Source organism: Tamandua tetradactyla, chromosome 4 (genome assembly GCF_023851605.1).
Source record: "Tamandua tetradactyla isolate mTamTet1 chromosome 4, mTamTet1.pri, whole genome shotgun sequence".
Classification (NCBI taxonomy): Eukaryota; Metazoa; Chordata; class Mammalia; order Pilosa; family Myrmecophagidae; genus Tamandua; species Tamandua tetradactyla.
The window spans coordinates 21590446-21616530 of NC_135330.1; the positions used below are offsets into that span (position 1 = coordinate 21590446).

At 35.2% G+C, this 26085-nt stretch overlaps 1 protein-coding gene across 7 annotated transcripts in view; it reads left to right on the plus strand.

Annotated features, from left to right (window-relative positions):
• The window catches only part of DCAF6 (DDB1 and CUL4 associated factor 6), a 215136-nt gene that overhangs the window by 183263 nt on the left and 5788 nt on the right, over nucleotides 1–26085 (plus strand). For all 7 annotated transcript variants that reach the window (XM_077156886.1, XM_077156887.1, XM_077156888.1 and 4 more), the window contains 4 exons: nucleotides 9057–9195; nucleotides 10994–11150; nucleotides 11758–11846; nucleotides 13945–14050. In XM_077156886.1, coding sequence (XP_077013001.1) covers nucleotides 9057–9195; nucleotides 10994–11150; nucleotides 11758–11846; nucleotides 13945–14050 — 491 coding nt within the window. The remainder of the gene's footprint in view (nucleotides 1–9056; nucleotides 9196–10993; nucleotides 11151–11757; nucleotides 11847–13944; nucleotides 14051–26085) is intronic.

Genomic DNA, 26085 nt, shown 5'->3' on the forward strand with positions numbered 1-26085 from the left:
GATGCCAAAGATAGAATTCTGAAAGTGGCAAAAGAAAAACGGTTCTTCACGTGCAAGAAATCCTCAGTAAGACTTAAGTGCTGATTTCTCATTAGAAACCATAGAGGCAAGAAGGCAGTGGTATGGTGTGTTTAAGGTGCTAAAAGAGAAAAACCACCAACCCCAAATTCTCTGTCCAACAAAATTGTCCTTCAAAAATGATGGAGAGTTTAAAACATTCACAGATAAACAGAAATTGAGAAAGTCCATCAACAAAGCAACTTCCCTATAAGAATTATTAAAAGGAGTTCTGTGGGTTGAAGGGACAAGAGTGAAGAAGAGAGTGGCTTGGAGTAATGTGAACAAATAAAGATCAATAAGGGTAAATGCAAAACCCAGTAGTACTGCATCCTCAATATACAACTCTATTGTTTAATTGCTCTAAGAGTCAGAATAAAATGAACAAGAAAAAGGCATTTTTCCTGATAATGGGCATGTAAAATATAAAAAAAGAGACAGAAACAACATAAAGAGGAAAAACATATGGTTATGGGGCCTGTAAGCTATTGAAGCTAAGTTGGTATCTTTTCAAATTAGTAGGTTATAGATGTAAGTTCTGCAGTATAAACCCCTGAGTAACTACAAAGAAGGTATTTTAAAAATATGTAGAAACTGAAATGAGAATGGAGTCATTTAGACACATCACAAAAGATCAACTGTCTACAAAAAGAGGTTGCAAGAAAAGAAAAAAGAGACAAAAAGTGATATGATATAAAAACAAACAAAAAAACCGAAGGACAAAACGGCTTAAAAATACTGTCTTGACAGTAATAGCCCTGAATGTTAATGGATTAAAACCTCCCATTCAAAAAAGACAGATTGTTAGAATGGATAAAAGAAGCATGATCCAACTTTATGTGTTTACATGAGATTCACCTTAGACCCAAAGACAAAAATAGGTTGAAAATGAAAGACTAGAAAAATATATTCCATGCAAATAGTAATTTAAAAAGAGCTGGATAACCTATGCTAATGTCAGACAAAATAGACTTTAAATCAAAAGATGTGACAAGAAACAAAGGGCACTATATATTAAAAAAGAGAACTGTCCACCAAGAAGAAACAACAATCATAAATATTTATGCACCTAACCACTGTGCCCCAAAGTACATGAGTCGAACACTGGCAAAACTGAAGCAAGAAATAGACAACTCTACAAGAGTTAGCTGGAGAATTCAGTATACCAACCACTATTATCATTAGATAGACTATCTAGACAGAAGATCAATAAGGAAACAACCTGAATAATATGATCAATGAACTAGACCTAGCAGACATACACAGTATATTGCACCTGAAAACAGCAGGACATTCATTCTTCTCAAGTGCATATGGATTGTTCTCCAGGATAGACCAACATGTGGGTCACAAAACGAGTCTCAAAAAATTTAGAAAGATTGAAATTTTACAAAGATTTTCTCTGACCATAATGGGATGAAGCTGGAAATAAATAACAGGTGGAGAATTGGAAAATAACATAAACAATCAATGGGTCAAAGAGAGAATTGCAGGGGAAATCAGTAAATACCTAGGCAAATGAAAATGAGAATATCACCTTTCAAAACTTATGGGATGCAGTGAAGGCAGTACTGATGGGGAAATGTATAGCTGTAACTACCTATATTAAAAAAGAGGATTATAGCTAAAGTAAAGACCTCGCTGAATACCTGGAGGAACTAGAAAAAGAACAAACTAACCCTAAAGCATGCAGAATGAGAGAAATAACAAAGATTAAAGCAGAAATAAGTGAAATTGAGAATTAAAAATATAGAGTTAACAAAATCAGAAGTTGGTTCTTTGAAAAGTACAGTAAATTTAAGAAACCCTTAGCTGGACTGACAAAGAAAATAAGGTAGAAGATGCAAATAAATAAAATCAGAAACAGAGGAGGGCATCTTCCCCAGAAAGAAAAGCCCAAGAGCAGATGGCTTAGAAAGAACCATTCATTCTAAGAAAATGAATACCAATCCTGCTCAAACTCTTCTAACGTATTGAAGAGGAAGGAACACTATCTAACTCATTCTATAACCCTAATACCAAAGCGAAAATGAATACCAATCCTGCTCAAACTCTTCTAACATATTGAAGAGGAAGGAACACTAACTCATTCTATAACCCTAATACCAAAGCCAGATAATGATACTATAATAAAAAAAAATTACAGACCAATTTCTCTTATGAATATAGTTGAAAAAATCTTCAACACAATACTTGGAAATTGAATCCAAAAGCATATCAAAAGAATTATACACCATTATCAAATGGGTTGCATCCCAGGTATGCAAGGGTAACTCAGCATAAGAAAAGCAGTTAATATAATACACCAGATCAACAAAATGAAGGGGGGAAAAATGATCATTTCAATTGACACAGAAAAGGCATCTGACGGAATTAAGCATCCTTTTTTTGGATAAAGCCACTTAGAAAAATAGAAGTAGAAATTTCTTCAGCTTGATAAAGGGTATATATGAAAAACTCAGCTATCATCTTACTCAGTGGTGAAAGACTGAAAGCTTTCCCTCTAAGATCTGATATAAGACAAGGATATCTTCTGTCACCACTGTTATTCAACATTGTACTGGAAGTATTTGTGATACTAAATATTTAGTATTTATGATACTAAATATCACAAAGATGTCAGTTCTACCCAAAATGATTTACAGATCCAACACAATCCCAATCAGAATTCCAACAGCCTGCTTTTCAGAAATGGGAAAGCTAACTGTCAAATTTATTTGGAAGATAAATGGGCCCTGAATAGCCAGAAATATCTTGAAAGATAACAAAGTTGAAGGACTTACATTTCTTATAAATCATTTTACAAAGCTTACAGGAGTTGGGTGCATGGGTAATTCAGTGGTAGAATGCTCACTTTCCATGCAGGAAACCCAGGTTCAATTCCAGGACCTTGCATCACCCCTCCAAAAAACAAACAAAAAAAAAACACTGCAGGGGTCAGAATAGCATGGTACTACACAGGGATAAATGTGTTGGCCAGTGGAATCCAATTAAGACTTCAGAAATAGACCTTCACATCTATGGTCAATTGATTTTTTTTGGCCTGAGTAGACTCCAGTAATCAAACCCAGGTCTCTGGCATAGCAGGCGAGAATTCTGCCACTGAGCCACCATTGCACCAATTGGTTTTTGACAAAATGTGATTTTTGTCACATCCACTCAATTAGGAAAGAATAGTCTCTTCAACAAACAGTGCTGAGAGAGAGAATGGAATATCCATTATCCTAAAGAATGAAAGACGACCTGTATCTCACACCACATACAAAAATTAACTCAAAATTTTGATATAGGAGCCAGGACTATAAAACTCCTAGAAGAAAATGTAGGAAAGCATCTTCAGGATCTTGTATTAGGCAGTGTTTTCTTAGACTTTACACCCAAAGCACAAGCAACAAAAGAAAAAATAGATAAATGGGACCTCAAAATTAAAAACTTTTTGTATCAAAGGATTTTGTCACCAAAGTGAAAAGACGACCTATTGAGTGGGAGAAAATATTTGGAAGCCACATCCTATGAGGATTTAACATCTAGAATATATAAAGAAATCTTACAATTCAACAATAAGAAGACAACCCTCTTAAGAAACCAGCAAAAGACTTAAGTAGACACTTCGCCAGAGGATATACAAATGGCTACAAAGCACCTGAAAAGAGGCTCAGCTTCAGTAGTTATTAGGGAAATGCAAATCAAAACCATAATGAGATATCATTTGGCACCCATTAGAATGCTACTATAGGAAAAAAATTACAAGGTTGGAGAGGATATAGAGGAATAGAAATACTCATTCATTGTTGATGGAAATGTAAAAAAGGGTGCAGCTGTTGTGGAAGACAATCTGGCAGTTCCTTGGGAAGCTAAGTATAGAATTGCCATATGACCAGCAATCCTGCTACTAGGTATATACCCAGAAGAATTGAAAGCCGAGACTCAAGCAGATATTTGTACACCAATGTTCATAGTGGCATTATTCACGATTGCCAAAAGATGGAAGCAACCCCTCTCCATCAACTGATGAATGCATAAACAACATGGTATATACATACGATGGAATATTATTCAGCTATTAAAGGGAATGAAATCCTGATGCATGCAACAACTTTGATGAACCTTAAGGAGATTATGCTGAGTGAAATAAACCATACACACCAAAAAGAAATATTGTATGATATCACTGATATGAACTAATTATAATAAACAAATTCATAGAGTTAGAATCTAGAATATAGGTGTTCTAGTTTGCTAGCTGCTGAATGCAATATACCGGAAACAGAACAGCTTTTAAAAGGGGGGAATTTACTAAGTTGCAAGTTAACAGTTTTTAGGCTGTGGAAATGTCCCAATTAAAACAAGTCTATAGAAATGTCCAGTCAAAGGCATCCAGGGAAAGATACCTTGGTTCAAGAAGGCCGATGAAGTTCAGGATTTCTCTCTCAAGTGAGAAGGCACGTGGCAAACACAGCCAAGGTTTCTCGCTCAACTGGAAAGGCATCTGGTGAACATGGCATCAACTGCTAGCTTTCTCTCCTGGCTTCCCGTTTCATGAAGCTCCCTGGGAGGCGTTTTCCTTCTTCCTCTCCAAAGTGCTGGCTGGTGGACTGTCTGCATTGTGGTGCTGCAGCATTCTCTGCTCTCTCTGAATCTCCTGGCTTTCTCTCTTGTTCTCTTACAGGATTCCAGTAAACTAATCAAGACCCATCCGAATGGGTGGAGACATGTCTCCACCTAATCCAGTTTAACAACCACTCTTGATTGAGTCACATCTCCAGGGAGATGATCTAATTCCAGATTCAAGCATACAGTACTGAATAGGGATTAGAAGAAACAACTGCCTTTACAAAATGGGATTAGGATTAAAACATGGCTTTTCTAGGGTACACACCTCCTTTCAAACTGACACAATAGGTTAACGGGATAGCTTGGAGGTGGAGAATGGGGAATGATGCATAATTTGTACCAAATTTCCTTTTAGGTTGATTGGAATGTTTGGAAATGGACAGTGGTTATGGTAGCACATTATTGTAAGTGTTAATTAACAGTGCTGAATCAGATGTGAATGTGGTTGAAATGGGAAGTTTGGGGTCATTTATGCTACTAGAATGAAAGTTAGTGGGTAAAACATGGGACTGTATAACACATGCACCCTGATGTGGACATTGGGTTAGGGTTAATAATACAAGTATAAGAATGTTCTTTCATGAATTAATAACAACTTACGACATTATGCTATGTGTGGGTGGTATATGAGAAAAAGCACACCTAATGTAAACAATGGACTATAAGTAATTATACTATTTTGATATTCTTTCTTATTAAAGGTAACACACTAATTCAAAGTGTCAGCAATAGGGAAAGTATATGTGAATGCTGTATTTAACATGATTTTTCTGCAAAGCTACAACTTCTCTAATTAAATATGTATATATATTAAAATAGGACATTTCACAGGCCTCTGTATTGAGTGTTTTAAATGAGGTAATCCATGTAGGTTGTTTTGCATAGTCCCTGGGACAAAGAATCTCAATAAATTTTGGCTGCTAGTGATAGGGAAAAAAAGTATACTTAGAAAAAAATGCTATTATCACTTGTAACAGATGTTCCACACCAATGCAAGGTAAATTCTTGGTCAGGTGGGGTGTGGAAATCCTGTATGTTAAGCATGATTGTTCTGTAAGCCCAGAGCTTCTCTATTAAAAGCATTTTTTAAAATTATTTTATACATCTCTTTGAGCCACTGCCCTAACTAGTGTCTTAACATTGCACATTTTTAAATGTAATTCATACTTTCTCTTTCTGTATCCTGAAGTCTCACTCACTGTAAACCATATAATTTGGCTCTAGTTAAGATGGCAGGGCCCTCCTATTTGTCAAATCCATTTTCTATTTTTGGCCTTTAGTCTCCTTAATTTCTTTATACCAAATAACACTGTTGACCATCCTTCCTTCTTGAAACTTCACACCCCTTTCCTTTGTTTCCAAAACACCAGTTACCCTATCTCTCTGGTTATTCCACCGCAATTTCCTCTGCTAATAAGTTTCCCTCTCCCTTTACATCTCTCCTTGGATGACATATCCTTGCCCCCTGTGTCATCTCTCCTATGGACACTGGCAACTTCCAGATCTCTCTTGAATTATAGATTCATATGTTCAGTCACCCACTGGACATTGTTTCCATCTCAAACCCAGCCAGTTTCACAAGCTAGTCTCTTCAGAATTACCTATGATTCCTCTTTTTTTCTAAATCTTCTTTTCCCAGCTGAGTGATATAATCCTATCAATTATAGTTCAGAAACATCTCTTGAATCTCCTCCCTCATATTCATCCTTGCTGCCACTGTCTTATTTCAGGTCCCCACCATCTCTTCTCTGGGTAACTACAATAATCCCTTCTTTTTATTCTTTTTATATATCTTTTTCCATAATCATCAGAGTAGTGTTCTTAAAACACAGAAGTGATCATGCCACTCTGCTGTTTAAATTTCTCTACCTTTTGGAAAATACAGTTATATTCTTTATTCTGTATAATCCTGGCTTACTTCTTCATCCTCACCTCCCAGAACATGCTAGAATCTGTCACAAATCCTCTGTTCCCACTATGGACTTTTAGGTGAGGCTGCCTCTTCTTCTTGGCTTCCAAGGTGGAACACATGACCTCTAGGCTAAGCCAGTCAGCAGTCTCTCCTTCTTGGGTCCCAATATTTGGTTCATACCCAAGTCACAAGCCAGTGTAGCACAATTCTGGGCTTGTATTCAGGTTACAAAGAAATCAGAACTCCTCTATGAAGAAGACATAGAGACTGGAACTGAGAATGGACCCATTACTGTCAAAACAAGGCCTCAGATATGGAAAAAGGAAAACAGCCTGGTGGTATCTTCTGAGACCTGAATCAAACCATACCCAAATTTACCCTTCTATTTTTTTTTAATATAAGCCAATAAGCACCCTCCCCTCCTTTTTATTTGGCTTAAAATAATAAACCATAAACAACTTAAAGTCTTCCAACAATAGAATGGCTAAGAAATGATGATATATTTATACAATGTAATACTCTACAACAAAGAGGATGAATGAACTACAGCTGCATAGAACAGCATGAATGAATCTTACAAACATAATGTTGAACCAAAGAAACTAGACAGAAAAGGATTCCATTTAATTAAAGTTGAAAACAAGTAAAATTAATCATTGTGTTAGAATATTAGTTACCTTTAAGGGAAAGATAATAGATGGGAGACTTTGGAATTATTATTGTTGTTATTATTATTATTGCTATTTCTCAATAATAATGCTGGTTCCACATATCTGTTCCATTTCTGGAAACTCCTTGAGCTATTATTCACTAATGGTTTTGCACTTTCTTGTATTTAATGTGTTCTACTTAAGTGACAATTTTACAAAAATAAAATAATGCAGTTTTTAATATATAGGACCACTTTTAAGCTCCTATTAATATTGTCTGTTTTCCTGAACTCTTGCCTCTCTGATAGACATAAAAACCTTCATCAATTGCATTTTATTTGTTATTTTATTATTATTTGTTATTTTATTATTATTATTATTATTATTATTGTTTTTGGGGGTGCATGGTCTGGGAATCGAACCTGGGTTTCCCGCATGGAAGGTGAGCATTCTACCATTGAACCACTTGCAGTTTGTTGTTGTATTTTTACTATTGAAACTGAGCATCTTTTTGTATATTTATTAACTGTTTCATTTCTTCTGTAATTTCCCTATCTGTGTCCTTTGCCTGTTTTTCTGTTAGGGTTTTTAAATTTTTCTTATTAATTTGTAGACTTTATATATTATGATTTTTTTGTTCTATTATATATCAAAATAAAGTGTTTTAAATAACAAATTCAAATTAACAAAATTAAGTGATAACATATATTAGGAAGTCTCTCTCTCTTTTTAAATGCAGTTTCATTAAGGTTTATTCACACACCAAACAGACCTTCCGAAGTATACAATTGCTGGCTCACAGTATCACCACACAATTATACAGACATCCCCATGATCAATTCTGAAACATTTTTATTACTCCAGAAAAGAAAAGTAAAAATGAATGCCCAGCTCCTTCCAACTCCTTATCCTCCCATTCCCTCCCTATTATTGGCCCATAGTACTGGTGTAGTACATTTCTTACTGTTGATGAAAGAATATTAAAATGTTACTGTTAACTATAGTTCATATGTTGAAATAGATACTATTTTTCCACACACACCGTCTATAATTAACTCCTTGTAAGAATGTCATATATTTTCATGAAAGAACTAGAACATTGTCCACCACAAGATCACTTTTAACTGTTGTTTTAAATGAGGCCTTTATTCACTCCCCAACTGTTTCACTAGCTCAGTTCTTAAAGTAAAACCTGTATTGTTACCTCCAAAGGTATAGTTTAGAATGGAGTCAACATAGAGAAGATATTTGCAAGTTCCTTATTTTATAGCTTATAAATTAAAATTTATTCTGTTTTCCTTGAGACTAGTTTGTTCTTTGCTTGGAACATTTTTCACCAGGGTTTTTAATAAAATGTCAGTAAGTCCATCTAGCAGTATTATGTGTTACCTGGTTTCACTTGGTTTTTCTTTATACCTCTCCTTTTCCTGATTCGGAGAAGAGGGGAGAGAATATTGAATGCAATTCATTTTATTTGTAGTAGACTGCATATGAAATGTGCCTGTATCTAAATCGTGTTTTTATAAAATAGCCCTTTAAAAAAGTGTGCAGCATGCTATTTCCTTACTTTCTCAACCAGTACCACATTTCTAAGTGATCTCTTTAACTAAAACATTTTGTTTTAGTAACTCAACTAGTCTGATGTAGTCTCACTGCTATGTCTGCTTTTTCATGCTTTTGGTTGGGGTGCCGTATTGAGATAATGCTTTAAAGTACTTTGTAGACTTACTGTACTTTAATATTACTCATTGTCATTCTGTAGTCGCCTGTGAGTGTTTGGTATTTATTGCTGTTGTTGTTCTTTTTTTATATTTAACTCATAGACGCTCTGCTGTTGCCCGCATTCAGGAGTTCTTCAGGAGGAGAAAAGAAAGGAAAGAAATGGAAGAATTGGATACTTTGAACATTAGAAGGCCATTAGTAAAGATGGTTTACAAGGGTCATCGCAACTCCAGGACAATGGTACCAAATGCTCATGGTGTTCTTTGGAGAAAAAAATTGTGGTATCCATAATATGAATGCTTTTGCAATAATGATTATCTTTTTATCTTGCCGTTGTGACTTCAGTATGACGTTATTGCACCTTCACAGCTATTTAATTTACCCAAACATGTTTTTTTGTCCTATAGTTTATCATTATTATTTTTTATAAGACCATTATTATTTATAAGAAAACTCTATTGAGGAATTCTATGTAGATTTTTTTAAATTAGCTTTCATAAGTAACTATTGCTTCTTTTTTTGCTCTCTCATACAGCTTTCTACTAAAAAGTTCCTTGTAGATTTTTTTTTAGCTCACATTAGCATCCTTTGTTAGTTTGGGAGAGAAAGAAATAGATTTATGAAATTCAGGTTCATTGCAAAATATAGCCAGCTTTCTTGTATCATAACCCTTTTAAGCTGGGCAACTTAATTTCCTTATCTATGAAATAAGAAGAATGGACTAGATTATCTCTAAGCTCTTTCTAGTTTTGATAATCCACAAGTCTAAACAGCCAATATAATATTGGTTATTTCCTAAGGGTTATTCTGCTCATATATCCATTGAATCATTAAAATGTATATATAGTATGTTAAACAGTGGCTCAGTGGCAGAGTTCTTGCTTGCCATGCTGGAGTTGGGTTCGTTTCCTGGTGCCTATCCATTTAAAAAACAAAAGTATATACAGGGCGATATGATGGTGGCTCAGTGGCAGAATTCTCTCCTGACATGCTGGAGACTCAGGTTTGATTCTCAGTACCTGACCATGTAGGGAAAAAAAAAAGTATATACAGAATCTGTTTTCATCTTTTTTTGTTCAGTACCTAGGCAAAAAAGTACTTTGAGGTGGGGCTTAATAATTGGCTGTTTTTCTAATAATTAGCTTAATACTATCTATAGATATTATCGGCAGGGACAATTTAATCATTTTTAATGGGTGCTCATAATTAATAGAAGTGATCTATTAACATTTCTTGCATTTTTATGGCTAAGAGTTTGGATAAAAATACTTAAGGGAAGGAATGAAAAATTTAAAAAGGAAGAAAATGAATAATCCAACATTAGCTCCAAATAAAAAACTGGTTCCCCTCTTCTGTGTGAGCATCATAAGTAGGATTCTAGCAACTGCAGATAAAGTGATTGAGGAACTCCTGATCTGAAGTACAAAGTTTTTTCCTGGTTCTTTGTGTGTATTCATTTAGAAAGTGTCATCATAAACATTCCAAAATGTCATATTCCTTTTGCTTTATTGTTTCATAAAAGAAAATAATTATGAGCACTTCTAGTAGGTAATAAAAAGATGAGTGCTTTTTGTTAGTTCTTTTGGCATAAAGCAAAATATAAAAGAAAATTTGTTTTCTCTCTGAACTGTTTTATTATCTTACAAAACTAAAATGGTACAATTTTTGGAAAGTTCAACAGTGTATATAAATTTCTATTATACTGTGTATAGTGCAAGCCTGGAAAGCTGATTCATTCATTCAGCAGTTATTAATTAAGCACCTACTATTGTGTCAGGTATTGTTTCAGGCACTGTTAGTATAGCAGTGAACAAAGCAAAGTCCCTGTTCATGGAGTTTTTAATCTCTGTTCCTTGCTTAATGACACATTAACCATGCCAATAAATCCTCTATCTTGATTTTAAGATACTAGAAGACAGAGATTCTCCAACATTTTATTTTATTATTCTATAAAGCAATTTTTTTTTAATTTAAGAATTTCATTTTAGTAACTTACATTTTAATTTTCCTGTAATTTACTTATTGTTTTAACCCTTAGATAAAAGAAGCCAATTTCTGGGGTGCTAACTTTGTAATGAGTGGTTCTGACTGTGGACATATCTTCATCTGGGATCGGCATACTGCAGAACATTTGATGCTTCTGGAAGCTGATAATCATGTGGTAAACTGCCTGCAGCCACATCCGTTTGATCCAAGTAAGATGACCTTTTATAAGGCAAGAGATTCATATCATTAGTATGATTCATATTCACTCCAAATTTTTTCTATTTGTTAATATTGTGAGTAATCCAAATTATTCTATTAGGCAGCCACTAGAGTCCATGTAGCTCTATTGGTGTTTAGAACAAGAATAACCTGCTTTTTGCAGAAAATATCAGGAAATGGTCAGACTTTATTCTAATATTTCTTCTAAGTTTTAACAGTTATTTTAAGAGGTCCTGCATGACTGAACTTTTCACTACTTATCCAAAATTGAACCGTCAAGCTTTTTTAATCTTCACAGTCTGTTTTAATCTACCAGAACAAAAGAGCATTTACTTTCTCTTCCTTCCCTTTTAAAGTTTTCCTTCTGTCTCATAAAAGAGCAATGAAGAAGATAGAAACAAATCTGAGTGATTTCAAAGTAGTCTTAAAATTATGTCTTAGGACCATTAGGAAATCTTTATGATAAATTCTATTATTAACATTCAAATGTACCGGTATAATTTCTATTCAAGCCCAGTTTTGCTGTATAGATGTATATAACTTGAATTAATGGCATGTTTCCAAGCTTTATATTAATGTGTAAATTTTATTTCTAAGTTCTAGCCTCATCTGGCATAGATTATGACATAAAGATCTGGTCACCACTGGAAGAGTCAAGGATTTTTAATCGAAAACTTGCTGATGAAGTAAGATCCTTATTATGCTTAAACTATATTTCGATTTTGCCTAAAATGCTTTCCTAAGAGACATCAAAGTGGCTTATTATCACTTGCCAACATAAAACAAGTTAATGCAGTTAAAGTGATTGAATTTTTTTTATAACTTTTTTTTTTGGGCATGGGTTGGCCCCGAAGAGTTTGAATTTTTAAGAAAGGAAAAATTAAGTTAAAAATATGCCTGTTAATACTACAGAGGTAAAATCACAATAGTTCCTTGCTAAAAATAATATTTATTATTGGTAGTAGTAGGTTAGGTGCATTGTAGTTTAAGAAAGCTATTGACTATTTGTGCTTGGCTTGTTGCAATAAAGAATTATTTAAAAATCTGTGCTTTTAAGAAAATAGCTTTATAGACCTCCATTATCACACCCATTTTTTCCATTATTTTCTGTTTTGTTTACCTTAAGAAAGGAAATGAAACTTTCTTACTTTCAGAAGCACTAAGTAGGAAAGAAATAATTGAAGGATTTTTTTCTCTTCATATTTTAAGATTTTGCAGTAGTTTTCTAATTGAGTTATGTGAAGGTCTAGATTTCTTGAAGGGTAGGAGAGGAAGGCTCGACTCTGGACCTTTCCTCCCTAACCTCAACCAGGTTTTCAAATAGTGGCTTTCCATGTAAGAGTTCTTGGGAAAATAAGGATTTATTGCTAAAAATATTGGAAAATTGGAAATCACTACTCTAAAGCAAGTTTAATAGTCTACAGCACAATTTTCACATGTACTTTTACTCTTTAATGGACATTTATGAAACACTTGCAGTATGTCACTTTATCACAGTGCTGTGGATAAAGAGATAAAGCTCTGCCTTCAGAACTCATAGTCCAGTGGGAAACACAGACATGTAAACAACTAGAATACAGTATGATTAGTGCCAATCAGAGTTAGTGCAAAATGTTTGGGGAGCCCATGAAAAGGAACAGGAACAGCTGTGCTTGTAAATAGGATAGCTTGAATCGGGAAGATTTCATAGACAGAATAAGAATTAGACTAAAATTTGAGGAAATAATAGTTCACCTGGCAGACAAGGAGCAAAAGGGCATTTGATATAGGGCGGTGCGATGGTGGCTCAGCAGGCAGAATTCTTGCCTGCCATGCCGGAGACCTGGGTTCAATTCCTGGTACCTGCCCATGCCAAAAAAAGGGGGGGCAGGGACATTTGAGATAGAAAGAGATCAGTATGTGCTAAATTGTTATGAGATAAACAAACCACCAGTGTGCCTTGAGCCCTAGAATACATGTAGAAAAATAATTCAATTGGACCAAAAACTATAAGTTTGGGTCAGGTTGTAAAGAACCCTGTAGAATACTCATAATAAGTTGGGAATTTATTGTAATATTAATGGGGAACTGTTTAAAGATTTTAAGTCAATGTGAAAGGATCAGATTAGCATCTCTTTCTTCCTTACGCACCTTTTTGTCCTTCTCTTTTCTCCTTTGTCATGCCCTTTGCTTTTTCTCTTTCTTTCTTTCTTTGCCCGTGATTATACAATAGATCTCTAAGGTGCTCATAAATATTCATTTAGTCCTATTCTTGTTACTTAAAGACTCTGCTCATTGCTAACTCTTGTCCTAAAGTTCATTTCTTGAGAGTACTTTGCTTCAGTCAAGGAAACGTTCTCAAGGGATCCAAATGGTCTATGGATAATAATTTAACAAATTTAACACTAGGGAGTCACAAAGGTGTTAATTCTGCCGTATGGGAAGACACTAAGCAGATACAGAGTAGATAAATCAAAAATAAATAAATAAATAAAACAAAAAAACCTAAATGAAATACCTGAATGTTTTAAGTAACTTGTCATTTGACCTTCTGTCTTTCTGCCACTATTGAAAGAGTAATGTTCTCTAACCTTACTCCTTCAAATGCAAATTAATTATTTGGTATTGAGTAGCCTGAGGTCAGGAATAAAGACATCAGACATTTACATGATGAAGTAAATGAATGAAGTACAGAATGAAGTAATTCCTCCTAGGACTTGTTCGTTTTTACTGTTTTTCTAATTTTCAAGGAAAAAGTACAGTTACTATTTGATCTTTGACATGGTCATTTAACTTGCCCCATAGGTTATAACTCGAAATGAACTCATGCTGGAAGAGACTAGAAACACCATTACAGTTCCAGCCTCTTTCATGTTAAGGATGTTGGCCTCACTGAATCATATCCGAGCTGGTAAGAACTTTGACTTTCAACATCATTATTATATTTGAAAAACATGGTATTATTTAAAGTCTTCTTTAAAGAGATTTATATAATTTCCTTAACATTATAAAATAAAGGCATCTTAACTCCTGAGTTAGTAGTTCTATGAACTTTTGATCTTAGCACAATAATTTATTTCCTCATGAACCAGTTTTATTGAAAATGGTCAAAAGGAAAAGACAGAATCACTTTAAAACTTTTATCAGCAGTTATTTTCTTCTCAGAGTACAGGATAATATCATGAACCTTAAGATATATTCTAGTAATTACCCTTTAATAGTAGGTTTGGTCAGAATCAACCATAGTCCCAACAAAAGTCAATTACCAGGAAGTAGGTTGAAACAGAAACTCGGTGTGTTTTTTCAATATTTTTGTTTTGTTTTAGATGATAAATCTGAGGTTCAGTTTCACAGATACACAAAAAACACATACATTACAACATTCAAGAGGGAATTGAAAAATCAGTGTTCATAACAGTACAAAAGGTCCAATATCCATTATAAACAAAGTATGATTTTGTGTTCATCACACTTCACTAATTTCATGAATTAAATCTTTTCATATGTTAGGTATTGTCTATCATTTAGTACCGTCTACCATTTATAGAGTGCCTATAATTTATTAGCCATTATATTAGTCATTTCACAAATGTATCCTTATTTAACCCCAACCCTTTACAAAGTAGGTCTTTTGTAATAATTTACCCAAAGTCACACAGTGATAAATGGTGAGGCTTGAATTTGAAACCCACTTCTAGGCCTTTAACCTTCCCTTTAGCCTAGAAATTTCATTCAGAGGAATAAATTCAAGTCACTAATGTGATCTGCAGGCCTCTGGATGATCTACTCTCAGGCTGCTTTTCTAGTTCATTGACAACATTTTTTTTCCCCTCTATCCATCCACTCTGAATGTCTTTGAATTTTGGGGATACAACACACTCCTGCTTTAGGGTTTCTGTAATCTTAATGTCCCCTCCCAACTTCATTCTTTGTTAGGATAACTTCTACTTAACCTCAGGTGTATATAAGCACTGGCTTAAATATCACTTTGTCAGAGAGACTGGGGATTGGAGAAACAAGTATTCCAGGCAAAGTAAAGTAGCATATTTAGCATTTTAAAAGGCCTGGAGGAGAGAGACTGGCACATTTGAAGAATTAAAAGAGGTGCCATATGCTTGTAGTTAAAATATTTGAGGAGAAAATAATGTTCAGATTATAAATGTTAGCTATTACAGGAAGATTGATAGTTTCAAAATATTAAAGTGATTTAAAAATAGTGAAAACCACCAAAATGTACTGGATTATAAGAAGAAATGTTAGTGGTCCAATAAAATGTTTTTGTAATATCTTTATGGGTTCCTATGTTACTAAGCTAATTATTGCAACTTTCTTTAAGCCATTTTTTAAAATATTATGAATAACCCTTAAAATGCATCCATTTGGATTTCAGATTTGAGGAGGCAGAATTTTATAGAACAAGAAAAATATTTGTTCATTATGATTCCTAAAATTTGCTTGTTCTTATAAAGAGCTTATCTGGGGTTGGATCTTAGAGTTTTTCTTTAGAAAACAGATTCTTTTTCCAGTTTTGCAAGTACCTTTTCTAATCAGAAGCAAACATGACAGTGGTTTGCTAGATGATAACTACTACCATCCTTCATTGTTTTTAGGATTATATGAAATGTTTTATAATACAAAAATTATCTCTTTTCCCTTTCTTTTTAACAACAATCAAAATAGATAATTTTTAGTTGGTTTATTGAACTTAGCTTCTCTTAATGCAAATGACTTTATAGAATAAGGTACACAAAAGTTTATAGTTCTGCTTCTCTTATCCTTAAGATATCTAATTATTTGATATGTCACTTGATCAGCCATACCTTTCCTTTCATTCCCTTCAGTGTCCAGTATTCCAGCTATAATATATGCGTACATTACTTCATTGTGGACTTTGGCCAGATGATTACAGGCTAACCACAAGCTCATCCAATACTCCAGATGGCCTCCAGGAAATAGACTTGAGACAACTCCCACCTACTAGATTTTTAAGTGATGGTGCACATCAAACCCCCATGAGGCTTTTTAAAATTACAAATGCCTGGGTGCCACCATCTAATCTGATTTGTTTGATCGGATTAGGGTTTAGGCTTCTGCATTTTTTTAAACTAATTAATTAATTAATTAATTTTGGGGCATGGGCAGACTGGGAATCGAACCCGAGTCTCCGGCATGGCAGGCAAGAACTCTGCCATTGAGCCACCGTTGCCTGCCCTTAGGCTTCTACATTTTAAAACGCAAATAAAATTATTCATGAGTAATGCACTGAAGACTTCTAGTCTAGGGTAATTGTTGACGTTTTTAAAATGAAATTTTACTGAGGTAGATTCACACATCATATAATCCATCCAAAGTACACAATCAGTGGCTCACAGTATCATCATATAGTTGTGCATTGATTACCACAATCAATTTTAGAACATTTTCATTACTCAAAAAAATAAATAAAAATGAAAGAATACCCAAAATATCCCATACCTCTTATCTCCCATTTTTATGTTTGTTTATTTATTTATTCTTGTATTTATTTTGTTACCCATCTGCCCATATACTTGATAAAGGCAATGCCTGTCACAAGGTTTTCAAAATCACATAGTACAACATAAAAGCTATATAGTTATATCATATTCATAAGGAATCAAGGCTCCGGGATTACATTTCAACAGTTTCAGGTTTTTCCTTCTAGCTATTCTAGTACATAGAAATTAAAAAAGGAATATCTATATAATGCATAAGAATAACCTCCAGAATGATCTCTTGATTCTATTCAAAACTTCTCAGCCACTGAAACTTTATTTTGTTTCATTTCTTTCCCCCTTTTTGGTCAAGAAGGCTTTCTTAATCCCTTAATGCTAAGGATTAATCATGTCACATTGTCAAGGAGACTTATACCCCTGGGAGTCATGTCTGAGGTCGGGGTGGGGTTGGGGAGGGTTGTGAGTTTATTTGCAGAGTTGTCTTGGAGAGACAGGCCATCTGAGGAACAAAAGATGTCCTTGGTGGGGGTGAGGGGGTGTGAGTCTTAGGCATAATTTTAAGTAAGCTTAGCTTCTCCTTTGCAGGAATAAGTTTCACAATAGCAAGCCCTAAGATTGAGTGCTTGGCTTATTAGATTGGGAGTCCCTAATGCTTGAGAGAACATCAGGAATTCCCCAGGTGGGGAAGTTAAATAGTTCCACAATTTTTCCCAGTCCCTCAAGGGAACTTTGCAAATACTTTTTTATTTTCTGCCCCAAATACTTTGGGATGTATTGAGGAATTTACATTAACCTGTAAAGAATAACAAGATCCCTTTCCCTATTCTAAGTTCCATGTAATTATATTGTTCAAATAAATTTACCATACAGGTTAAATTAGATAATGGCTATACAGAAAATATAGATTTTGTATCAAATAAACATCTCTTCGTTTGGTGTCACACAGAACTTGATGTTTTAAAACACAGTCAACATCATCCTTTCACTGTATTCTGATTTACCTTAGTCCTAATCAGTTCTACTTCATTCATAACTCTTATTGAAATCTGATCTCATTTTCATCATCTTTCCCAGTGGCTATATGGAATAATGCTTTCAGAGCTGCAGAACTCTAACTGTGAAAGTGCCACACATATACCCAATGTTCCAGGGAACTGCCAGGTTATACACAAAGAATTCTGCATCTCAAAATTTAGAAATAGCAGTTAAAGCTCAGGAATAGAAGTGAATGCTGTAAGAGCTTACAATCTAGGAACCTTTACAATAAGTCTTATTGAACATTTTATACTCCTTAATCGTCAGTTGCCCAATCTCTGCCCACATTCTATCTTCTGAAAACCTGTGGTCTCAAATTCCATTCTCAGTTTGCTCATTAGAGTTAATCCATACTAGTGAGGCCTTACAATATTTGCCCTTTCACTTCTGGTTTATTTTACTCAACATAAAATCATCAAGGTTCATTCACCTAGTTGTGTGCCTCACAACTTCATTCCTTCTTGCAGCTACTCAGTATTCCATTGTATGTATACACCACAGTACGCTCTTCCATGCCTCAGTCGATGTGCCCTTTATGCCATCTCCTTCCATTGTACATCATGAATACTGCCACCATAAACACCAGTTTGCATATGACTATTCGTGTCCCTGCTTCCAGTTCTTCCAATTAGATACCTAAAAACTGGGTTGCAGGATCATATGGCAACCCTATACTTAGCCTCTGCTGGAATTACCAAAATGCCCTCCAGAAGGGCTGCACCAGTGTACTTCCCTACCATAGTGAATAATTATATCTCTCTCCATATCTTCTTCAGCACTTGTATTTTTCTGTTTATTAGTTAAACAGTTTTATTCACACACCATTCAATCTATTATAAATTAACTGTCAGTGGCTCCTATTATAAACACATGGTTATGCATTCATCACCATGATCTATATGAGAACATTTCCATTTTTTTCCACAAAGAAGAGGAAAAATAAATTAAATAAAGATTAAAAAAAATTAAAAGAAGAACCAACAACAACAAGGATCCCATACACCTCCCTTATATCCCCCTCTTATTGCTATTTAGCTTTGGTATATTGCCTTTGTTACAATTAATGGAAGCATATTACAATTTTATTGTTAATTGTAGTCTCTAGTTTGTATTGACTGTGTTTTTTTCCATATGCCACCCCATTTTCAATAATTTGCAATGGTGGCATTCATTTTCTCTTGTGTAAAAACTTTCTTACAGTTGTACATTTAATCAACATCATTGTCCAGTCTAGGTTTTGCTAAGTTATGTAGTCTCAGTTTTTACCCTCTGTCTTTCCTTCGAGTGTCATACATGCCCCCAGCCTTCCTCTTTTGGTCATGCTCGCATTCTTCCCCAGACCTCTCCTTGCCTTTCCTGTCTGCCTGTAGTGCTCCCTTTAGTATTTCTTTTAGAGCAAATCTCTTATTCATACACTCTCTCAGTGTCTGTTTGTCTGAAAATATTTTAAACTCTCCCTCATTTCTGAAGGACAGTTTTGCCGGATATAGAATTCTTGGTTGGCAGTTTTTCTCTTTCAGTATCTTAAATATATCACACCACTGCCTTCTCACCTCCGTGGTTTTTGCAGAGAAATCCGCCTATAATCTTCTTAAGCTTCCCTTGTATGTGATGGATCACTTTTCTCTCGCTCATTTTAGAATTTTCTCCATTTTAGACATTTGACAATCTGATTAGTAAGTGTCTTGGAGTAGGTCTATGTGGATTTATTCTGTTTGGGGTACATTGTGCTTCTTGAATCTGTAATTTTATATCTTTCATATGAGTTGGGAAATTTTCAGTGATTCTTTTTGCACCTTTTCCCTTCTCGTCTCCTTCTGGGGCACCCACAACACATATATTCATGTGTTCATGTTATCATTCAGTTCCCTGAGTCCCTACTCATATTTTCCAGTCTTTTCCCAATCTGTTCTTTTGTGTGTAGGATTTCAGATGTCCTGTCCTCTAGTTCACTAATCCTTTCTTCTGCCTCTTCTAATCTGCTGTTTCATGTTTCATGTTTCCTGTTGTGCCTTTCATTCCCATAAGTACTGGCCATTTGTTTTTTCAAGCTTTTGAGTTCTTCTGTATGGTCACCCAGTGTCTTCTTTATATCCTTCATCTCTTTTGCCATATTTACTTTCCACTCATTGATTTGATTTCAAAGATTTGTTTGAACATCTTTAATTAGTTGTTTCAACTCCTGTGTCTCATTTGAAGTGTTAGTTTGTTCCTTTAACTGGGCCATATCTTCATGCTTCCTAGTGTGATTCATTTTTCACTGGTGTCTAGGCATCTACTTTCTTTGATTAGTTTATTCTGGAGATTGTTTTCTCTTTTACCTAGGATTTTCTTGTTGGTTGGCTTTGTTCTCTACCTATTCTTTGACATCAAGTTCAGCTCTTCTAGACTTCTAGCATAGCTTCTGTTGAACTGATCAGAATTTTTCAGCTCTTGTTTTTTGGTTCTTGCCCTACCTATATGAAAGTTTTTTTTAGGAGTGTCTCTCCAGATATGATTGACAGCAGTCAGGTTGTCCCAGACAAGCCAGGTCAAGGTTCTCTGAAACTGGGTTTTATCAGTATCAAGGTTCCCTGAAGATGAGACCCAGCATGGTGCCCTTCTTTCATGTGAAGCCTCTTGATTGTGGTTTTCCTATCCTGTGCACCAGGGGAGTGCTTTTCAGCCCCTAGCTCCCCATCAGCATAAAGTGATGTGGTGCCTTTAATTCTCATCAGCCTCTGTCCCTGCAAGGGCGTGGTTGAGACAGAGCTTGAGGCAGAAGGTAGGCTTATGCTGTTTCTGTTTTCCAGACCCTGGGGTCTGAATTCTCTGAAGGACAGTTGACACTTGTGCTGGTCTCTTTCCATCCCCTTTTCCTTTGGGAACATACACCTGTTAGGGAACCACTTCCTTCATCTTACTAGTTGCAGGTCTCTCAGCCATCCCTTAACTCTGCCCTTGCCTGAAGCAGTGTTGACAATTGAAAATACCTGGGGTTTTCTTTAATGGGCTGCTAAAATGTCTAAGAAAAAAGAAAAAATAATAATCCTTTTCAGAGCTGGTCCCCAGCCCCCTCAGTTCGTCAGTCAACAGCTATAGTTGATAGCCAGTTCTCTGTGCTCCTTTTCCAATATTCTGAGCTCAGCCAACTCCAAAAGCCTCTGCTTTTTATTTGTTTTGTTTTTTATCCCTTGTCACCCCTGCCTCCTCTGTGCCAGGAGAAGCCTCTGCGTTCCTTTTGTGCTTTCTCTGAGTTTCTCTGTGCTTGGAGCTTGTATTCAACAGTCCAAATTTGTTAATTAAATCCACAATTGGAGCTTGCTTGAGCTCTCCTTGCCTTGCTCCTTGTAAAGACTGCTTGTTTTTCACTTGGGAAGTGACTCCAAAACAGCCTACCATGCCAGTGGGTGATGGACACCAGCCTTCACAGTTTGGAAGACTTTACTTACAGTTCTACACTGTTATCTCAAACCTTCCACCCATTTCAGACTGGTGTATGATGTGTTTATTCGTGGAAGTCCCTCAAAAAGTTCCAGACAGTTTCTGGCTTTCCTAGCTGCCCTCAATTATTGAGATTTAAAGGCAGTTCTGAAATCTCTGGAAGCTTTCAAAGGCTTAAGAGACATGGTAATGGGATATTTGGACCATCTAATTTCTCCTAGATTATTGAAGTCTTATTAAATTATTCCTCTGCTTAAAATTCTCCTCTACTTTACCATGTTCTTAAGGCAGAACTTAAATGTGTTAACATGGCTTATAAAACCATGTATCATCTCTTGGCATTCTTCCTTTCATAACTCTGGACCTTTGCACATGGAGATCTAGATAACCATAGTATTGCCCCTATTGGTTTGTCGAGCCTAAAATCACAATCACTTACCTAGACATGCACAAATTCACTCCATCAGTAAATTCTACTAACTTTACTCTAGATTATAATCCATATCCATCTACCCTTGGTCTCTCTTCTTCCACTCTTGCCCTCATACAATCTGGTTTCCACACAGCAAGCAGAGGGATTCTTTTATAAAAGGAGTCAGTAAACTTCATAGCAAACTGTAAAGAGCTAAAAAAGTAAATATGTTAGGCTTTGCAGACCACAAGGCTTACATTGCAACTATTTACCTCTACCATTGTAGTGCAAAAGCAGCCATAGACAATAGGAAACAAATGGATGTGGCTGTTATAATAAAATTTTATTTAAAAAAAATAGGCAATGGGCAGGATTTGCAGATGTCACTGACCCTCTAAATTAGATCATATCACCCCCTGCTTAAAATTCTCAGTGGCTCCCCAGAGCCCTTAAAATAAAACCCAGACTTCTTACCCTAGTCTACAGGGGACTGCATGATTCAAACCCTGCCAACCTCCAACTTCATCCCATTCCAGTTTCCCATATCTCACTATATTTTTGTCATACAGTACTGTTTAGTCTTTCTAAAGCTTGTTAACCACCTTTTAGGATCTTTCCACTTGCTGTTTCCTCTGTCTGAAAGACTTTTCTCCTGAACTTCACAAACATTTGAACATACAATTGAGGTCTCAGCTCACCTGTCCCCTCTTTAAAAAGATCTTCCCTGGTACCCAACCTAAGATAGCTCACTGTGCCCTCCTATACCCTTCCCCTCACTGTCACTCTCTATTCTTCACCTTATTTTATTTTACTCAAGTATTTGTCACTTTTACTTTTCATTTCATTTGTTGCCTTATTACAGATTAAAGGAGAAAAACACATTTGTTGTCTTGCTTGTGATCTATCTCCCTCGTCTAGAAAGTAAGCTTCTTAAGAGCAGAGATTTCATTCGTCTTATTGATAGCCGGATCTTTAGCTCCTGGAATAGTGGCTAGCACATAATAGTGGCTCAGTAAATGTTTGTTGCATGAATGGGTGAATGAATATACTTCTAGTATCAAATCTCTTCCTAGCATTGAGCCTTGTATTCATTATTTAAGCAAGTAAATAAATTCTTTGTGGAGAATAGGCTGGAAAATAAAACAACAGTATTTTGGGGGAACACAGTTTTCCTTTGGGTTTTTTTTTCTTCCCCGTATTTCCCCACTCTCCCCATAAATGCCTTACATAAGAAACTTAATATTTCTTCATATCCTACCTGCCCCAGCCAAAAATAATTTCCCGAAGAAATATTTCTAACAGAATAAAACAAACTTTCCTTGTTTGCAAAAGCAATATTGCCATTTCTACCTCTGAAAAAGTAGATATAGAAGCAATTTTTATTTCCATGTTTCATAAAAACATATTGTTCCTCAAACCTCCTTGTTCTCTTATTGCCAACCAGAGATTTGTGAAAAGTATGGAACTACTTTGTAATTTTGCTGCCTAGGTAGCACTTCCTGAACAAGGATATTTCATTTCCTTTATTCTTAGAAATTGTGTTGACACGTTCAGGGATGGTTCTGTAGCAGTTGGTTGAGTTGGAGCAACTATCCTGCCTTCCTTCTTATTTCAGAAGTCACAGATGTATATTCTGTGACATCATGTTAAGAGCTTATTAGGAGATCACATTGGCCATCACTTGTCTCCTGATGGCTTGCTTTGAACTGTAGAATTCTAATTCTGCTGCAAACTCCCTGATTTTAAAGAATGTTGCATTTGTTCTTAACCTTTGATTTCTCCTATCTTAATTTACAGCGTGACAACCAAAACAAATTTTAAGAAGACTACACACTTTTAAATAAGCTGATAACACACTTTTAAATAAGCTGATAATGTTTTCTCGTGTTCTGCTAACATGACAGAATAAGTTTATCAAGGTGTTTATTTTTTATTTTTGACAGAATATTCAGATTATTGAATATCAGTTATACTAAGCTTTCGCACTCATGGTATCTATTTAAATAGAATGGAAATTTAATGTTTTGTTCTTTCACAAAAATAATGGCATCTCTTTTATAATAGCATCCCTTATATAGACTTTTACTAGGTCACATATTCTACTCCAGTGTTTAAATTCCTTTAATGACCTGTGAAGGTCTATTCCAATCTTATTTTGGTCATTTTATTTTACAGTATATTTACTGATGTAATAGTAAATAAAATTTTTATAATTTAAGGTTATAAGCCATATACTCATACATTCATACATTATCTCATTAATTCCTTAAGCAGTTGGTAATGTATTGTGCTCAACACTCTTTTGATCCAACACTCATTTGATTGAGTATGGCAATCTTATTTTTCAGAGGCTAAAATTTTTATAGTATAACCCTTTTTTTTTTTTTATTAATTAACGGAAAAAAAGAAAAAAAGAAATTAACCCAACATTTAGACATCATACCATTCTACATATGCAATCAGTAATTCTTAACATCATCACATAGATGCATGATCATCGTTTCTTAGTACATTTGCATCAGTTCAGAAGAACTAGCAACACAACAGAAAAAGTATAGAATGTTAATATAGAGAAGAAAAAAATAAAAGTAATAAAAATAGTAAAAAAAAAACAAAAAACAAACAAACAAACAAAAAACCCTATAGCTCAGATGCAGCTTCATTCGGTGTTTTAACATGATTACTTTACAATTAGGTATTATTGTGCAGTCCATTTTTGAGTTTTTGTATCTAGTCCTGTTGCACAGTCTGTATCCCTTCAACTCCAATTGCCCATTATCTTACCCTGTTTCTACCTCCTGCTGGACTCTGTTACCATGACATATTCCAAGTTTATTCTCGAATGTCGGTTCACATCAGTGGGACCATACAGTATTTGTCCTTTAGTTTTTGGCTAGACTCACTCAGCATAATGTTCTCTAGGTCCATCCATGTTATTACATGCTTCATAAGTTTGTCCTGTCTTAAAGCTGCATAATATTCCATCGTATGTATATACCACAGTTTGTTTAGCCATTCTTCTGTTGATGGAGATTTTGGCTGTTTCCATCTCTTTGCAATTGTAAATAACGCTGCTATAAACATTGGTGTGCAAATGTCCGTTTGTGTCTTTGCCCTTAAGTCCTTTGAGTAGATTCCCAGCAATGGTATTGCTGGGTTGTATGGCAATTCTATATTCAGCTTTTTGAGGAACCGCCAAACTGCCTTCCACAGTGGTTACACCATTTGACATTCCCACCAACAGTGGATAAGTGTGCCTCTTTCTCCGCATCCTCTCCAGCACTTGTCATTTTCTGTTTTGTTGATAATGGCCATTCTGGTGGGTGTGAGATGATATCTCATTGTGGTTTTGATTTGCATTTCTCTAATGGTGAAGAACGTTGAGCATCTCTTCATGTGCCTTTTGGCCATTTGTATTTCTTCTTCTGATAGGTGTCTGTTCAAGTCTTTTTCCCATTTTAATTGGGTTGGCTGTTTTTTTGTTGTTGAGTTGAACAATCTCTTTATAAATTCTGGATACTAGACCTTTATCTGATATGTCATTTCCAAATATTGTCTCCCATTGTGTAGGCTGTCTTTCTACTTTCTTGATGAAGTTCTTTGATGCACAAAAGTGTTTAATTTTGAGGAGTTCCCATTTATTTATTTCCTTCTTCAGTGCTCTTGCTTTAGGTTTAAGGTTCATAAAACCGCCTCCATTTGTAAGTTTCATAAGATATCTCCCAACATTTTCCTCTAACTGTTTTATGGTCTTAGAGCTAATGTTTAGATCTTTGATCCATTTTGAGTTAACTTTGTATAGGGTGTGAGATATGGGTCTTCTTTCATTCTTTTGCATATGGATATCCAGTTCTCTAGGCACCATTTATTGAAGAGACTCTTCTGTCCCACGTGAGTTGGCTTGACTGCCTTATCAAAGATCAAATGTCCATAGATGAGAGGGTCTATATCTGAGCACTCTATTCGATTCCATTGGTCGATATATCTATCTTTATGCCAATACCATGCTGTTTTGACCACAGTGGCTTCATAATATGCCTTAAAGTCAGGCAGCGCGAGACCTCCAGCTTCGTTTTTTTTCCTCAAGATGTTTTTAGCAATTCGGGGCACCCTGCCCTTCAGATAAATTTGCTTATTGGTTTTTCTATTTCTGAAAAATAAGTTGTTGGGATTTTGATTGGTATTACATTGAATCTGTAAATCAATTTAGGTAGGATTGACATCTTAACTATATTTAGTCTTCCAATCCATGAACACGGTATGCCCTTCCATCTCTTTAGGTCTTCTGTGATTTCTTTTAACAGTTTTTTGTAGTTTTCTTATATAGGTTTTTGTCTCTTTAGTTAAATTTATTCCTAGGTATTTTATTCTTTTAGTTGCAATTGTAAATGGGATTTGTTTCTTGATTTCCCCCTCAGCTTGTTCATTACTAGTGTATAGAAATGCTACAGATTTTTGAATGTTGATCTTGTAATCTGCTACTTTGCTGTACTCATTTATTAGCTCTAGTAGTTTTGTTGTGGATTTTTCCGGGTTTTCGACGTATAGTATCATATCGTCTGCAAACAGTGATAGTTTTACTTCTTCCTTTCCTATTTTGAT